The 4,736-nt window shown below is 38.1% G+C and overlaps 1 protein-coding gene across 1 annotated transcript; it reads right to left on the reverse strand.

The window, feature by feature from the left end:
* Positions 1-2,214: 2,214 nt before the first annotated feature.
* LOC147315635 (uncharacterized) lies at positions 2,215-4,370 on the reverse strand. The gene has a single exon (XM_086258014.1). It carries the CDS (start codon positions 4,317-4,319, stop codon positions 2,397-2,399), a length of 1,923 nt encoding a protein of 640 aa, XP_086114140.1. The 5' UTR covers positions 4,320-4,370; the 3' UTR covers positions 2,215-2,396.
* Positions 4,371-4,736: the final 366 nt, after the last annotated feature.

Raw genomic sequence — 4,736 nt, forward strand, 5'->3', positions numbered from 1 at the left:
ATTCTGCATCAGCAGTTATGCTGCAGCTAACGATCTGTCACTGCCAGTCTGTCAAAAGCAGTCAGGCTTCACGCATCAGTAACTCTTCAGCGCTCTATCATTGGTACGTTCAGGTCTGAGATGATATTGGATCCCCTCATGGGATTGAAAAATATTGATTTTGTCACCTGTATTATGCGCATAAAGTTGAAAAACTTTGCGCATCCGCACCAAGATTAGTATTAGTATTAGTATAAAGCCCAGATCCCACAACTCAGTGGTTTGCCTGGTGTGGTTCTTTCTTTTCTTTTTTTGCCATCACTCCCTCTTCCTTTGGTTTTCATTAAACTGCATCCAAACATTGCTGCTTTTCAATTCATTTAAGGATGCACCACACTTATTTTCGACCATTTTAAAAATGCCTTGTATTACAGCTCTGACCTAATTCTTGTTTCTTCATCAGGAGGTATTGAATGACATCCGGAGTGTTTGGAATGCTCACCGTATAAGGCCCTCAAAGAATAACAACGTGCCCTGTGGGATACCTGATGTCATGTACATGGCCCCTCACCTTTGGGGTGCAGAAGACTGTCTCGTTCCACTGACAGAAGATTTGACCTTGTGTAAAAATAGCTGCACTTTTGTTAGTTCAGTCCCATGTGATGTGCAAGTATTTGATTTGTGCACAATAATAATGGAGGAATCAAGCTTGGAATTCCCATCTACCATGTCCCAGGCCCTTGATTTATATTTTCATCTCAGGGATACAGTTCGTTCACAGTTATTTGAGGCTACTTAAATGGACACAAACATACAAATGTAGTACATTTTGTACTTCAGTACGTATTCCTACAGCTTAATGTACTTATTATTAAGTAATTATTTTTCTCCAGTGTGTAGTTATCTTGTCTTTGTATCAAAATTATCAGAAAAGACTGTATAACATAATTTTCATTTTGTCCATGTCAGTAAATTAACTCATCATGAAGTGTTGCTTGCTCTTGGTAGCTACAAAGCGTGGAGTATTAAACTAAAATATGATACAGGTTAGAAAAAAAAAAATCCTTTTGGGATTGAGTTAAACTTATCACACTGCTAAAGCATCAAAAGTTGTTCATAATAGTTTTTGGTACCAAAAATGTGTTCATTTCTAACAAAAAAAGAGCACCTTGGATAACAACCACATAGACTGGCAATATATCTAATGTTGTGATCAATTAGACAAGAAGACCAAGTAGGCTAAAGTGTAGAATCATAGTTGTGTCACCAATGCTCCAAATGTTTCTTGAGCCTATAATTTTGTTATTGTGGAATAGATTAAAGCAATCCCATGTTTGATAAAGAACGGCTTTTTTTCTTAAAAATCACAGCACGTGTATGACATTATAGAATGAGTAGTTAAATAACTTTCAGCTGTGTCATTAGACATGTTTATGTTTAAAGATGTATAGAATGTAACAGAGAGGACAAAGTTTTGTACCAATGAGAATGGTTTACTGGTGTCTTTCAAAATACACCATACTCAAAAACAGGTTGTATTTTGCATATAATAACAGGATAAAATAACAGTTATTTCTAAAATGTTATACAAACCTCTTTACAATGTAACCAATCTCTGTAATTGACAACTTTTCTTCTAAACCCATTAGGAACATAAAGGTTCACATTCTTGTTTCTATTAAGATTTCTGCAAACATCTGAAATACTTTAATATAGAACATGCTTAATCAGTTGGAATATGGTATTTGTAATGGTGTTGTACTTATGTATGTATATACAGTAGAAAGCACTCAGCAATCTTCCAGTTTGTAGAACTGTTACTGTATGCTATATTGGAAATATTTGTTACTCTTCCTGTAGTAAAAAAGTATTAGAATGTTAAAATTAGTAATTTATTTTGGCACTAGCCAAAAACACAGTAACAATGTGTGCAGCAGGAACAGATGCACTTCTATGTTTAGTGTACGGATTCCTACCAGGTGAAGCACTGAAAATGTTATTTAAATATGTATATGTATTTTCAACTGGTGTTGTTTTGTGGTCTCATTCCCCAACCAATTTGTTGCCTTATTTTGTCCCCAACACTCACTGCTGCTTCTGCAAAATCAGAGTGCTAAGTGCTGTCTACTACAGGTAACTCCACTTTAAAAAACCTGAACATTCCCTTTAGCTTACTATTTTAATTGGGGGGAGAAACTAAGAAAGCACTTACTGACCAGATGAAAAAAAGGCTGCACATGAAAAAGGCACAACGGGCTACACTGTTAAGAGAACTTAACCACCCAGTCTATTGAACATTCACATTCATTCCTTCATGTTACTGTTAACTACACCCGTGTTTCTATGAACTGTTAGGGTGGAAAACCTAAAACGTGTAGGGCAGAGTGCCTTGAGGACCAAGGTTGGGTAACACTGACCTACACCACATCCATCACCCACATAGAGCTTGCGAGAATGCTGTTAAATTCACTGCGAAAGTCTGGATAGCTGTGATAACCAAGGGGCAGCTTTAGTACACATCCACATGTGTGGGATTGTGGTCTGCGGAGGAAATCTGTAGTTTCTATGAACTCAATTAGTATGGCTTTATCCAACAGATTGGATCCTGTACAGAACCGCAGGAAAAGCTGAAGATAATTGAAATCAATTTCTCCAATGTACCTTTTCAGGTAACGAGAAACTGTTGACTGGGCAGCTGTCATCTCCTCTGGAAAGATTAGAAGCTCCTTCACTGTTTTTACAGTCGGTTTTTTTTCTGCTATGAAATGATGCAGTCCTTCTGGTGGGAGTAAACCAGCTACAGAACCCACAACGGGACGCCAGCACTTGATTACAAACATTGGGGCCTGAATAAGTACTTTGTGTCCTATCTGTGCCAAAACAGGGAGCAGTGTGTCCTTGGTAGGAACCTGCTTGCACTCATGTGCATCAAGTACTTCCAGCAATTCATCTGTATCCACTGAATTGAAGTCATCCAAAGCCTTCAGGAGAACAGATCGCTCTTCTTGTGAGACGTACAAAAGAAAGGAATCTTTTAAACTACTGGTTGTTGAGCCGTACAATATCTCCTCCAGAAAGGGTATTGCAAGCTTCACTGGGAAGTAACCAGCTTGCTTCCACCCTACAACAAACACTCTAGCTATAGCCTGCCATTCTTCACACTGAAAGTCATGCCGGATGAATGGGACTTTCACCTCAACTCCCAATGTGCAGCTGTCATAGAAATCCATCCAAAATTCTGTCAGGCAGTCCCGCAAAACACCACTTCCTTCCCCCTGTTCAAGCTCTCCATTTGGTAACAACATTTTGATATTGACCTCAGATGAAATAATGTTTGAGTCCTTAAAGGCACTGATCAAATCAGTAAGACAATGACCTCTTCTAACAGTTAGTATTACGGGACAAGATCGTGGTTCAGGGGGTGCTTGGTCAGGAATATTGGCCTCTCCTGTCAGCCCCGGTGAGAGAGACAATGTGTGATGAGGTGGATCAGACTCTTTTTCTGTAAACAGTGTTTCAGGGTTTAGTTCAACCACACTAATATCCACCCTGTTATCCCCACTAATAATAACAACTGCATCAGAATCTTCACTTTCACCTACATTTGGCAGACCATCCCATGGTAATGTGTCATTCAGTTCAAAATATCCACTTGTGGAAGCTCCATCATTAATTACAAAGTTTGATGGTTCTGAATTTATGTTTTCCGCCAACAGATCATCAGCGGCCTGATTAGGTTCATTGCCAGTGAGATCTACCACAGAGGGCTGGGTTATTGCATGATTGGCCTCTACGTCTTGGGGCTGCTGTTGTGTTTTCTTTCTGGTACACAGATAAAGTCGCAGAATTTTGACTTTACTTTGCTTATACAACTCATCAACTGTACTGGAAGCATCCACATGCATCTGTGAGCTCTCAATATGAGTTGAATAGTGTGAAAGACTTTTGTTTTTTTTTGAGGTGCCATTGGGGAAAAACAGATTTTCAGCCATAAGTTTGATATTTGACACTGTTTCATTTTTATCTACAGATAAATGCCTTGTTCCACCACCACTTACAGACTTCACCTGTTTGAACCCACCCTTCGACTCATCAAAATCCATCCAGCCAACCTCAATTCGTCTAACTGTTCGTTTTGCATTTGTATTTTCTGCCCACTGAGACAATTTCTTTTTAGGAGGCATTCCCTCAGCTCCTGTCAGTCTTTGTCGTAGCCTTGAGAGTATAGATTCTTTCCTGGATGGTGACGTCCGTGACAGTGTTGCTTGTCTGCAGAAGGCCACAGTGGAGACTCTATCGCCAACTTTGGGGATGTACTTTGCCAGGTCACTGTCTGTCATTAAGGGAATGACAGTTTCATCAATCTGAAAAATATAAATAACAAATTAATAAAATTGTCAATATTAAAAAAACAATGAATACATACAACTGCATATTTTAGAGTTGTTTTTTGCTATCTACTTTTGATAACAGATACTTTTGGTAATGTGGTACACATTTGTCCAACATAAGATGAACAAAAATTGCTTTTAAAATTACTCTTTAAACATATCACGTCATTAATTAATGTCACTGATTAAACACAAATATGAAATTCAATAAATTCTTTTAGAATGTGCATAGTAAATTGTGGATTGCGGCTTTCCGTTCAAAAACAAACACACAGACACACTGTAAAAACGATAACTAGCAATTGTTGATTTCACTAAAGTTTTTAAATTAAACTGACTTAGAAATAAAACTTTCCATTTACAACC

Source organism: Aulonocara sp. 'chitande type north' Nkhata Bay, linkage group LG13 (assembly GCF_057382095.1).
Source record: "Aulonocara sp. 'chitande type north' Nkhata Bay isolate Kocher_YH1m ecotype deep benthic linkage group LG13, A_spYH_male_GT1.1, whole genome shotgun sequence".
Taxonomy (NCBI): Eukaryota; Metazoa; Chordata; class Actinopteri; order Cichliformes; family Cichlidae; genus Aulonocara; species Aulonocara sp. 'chitande type north' Nkhata Bay.

Excerpts from the sequence above, each read along its gene's own strand:
- LOC147315635 (XM_086258014.1), bottom strand. The coding sequence starts at position 4,319 with ATGACAGACAGTGACCTGGCAAAGTACATCCCCAAAGTTGGCGATAGA.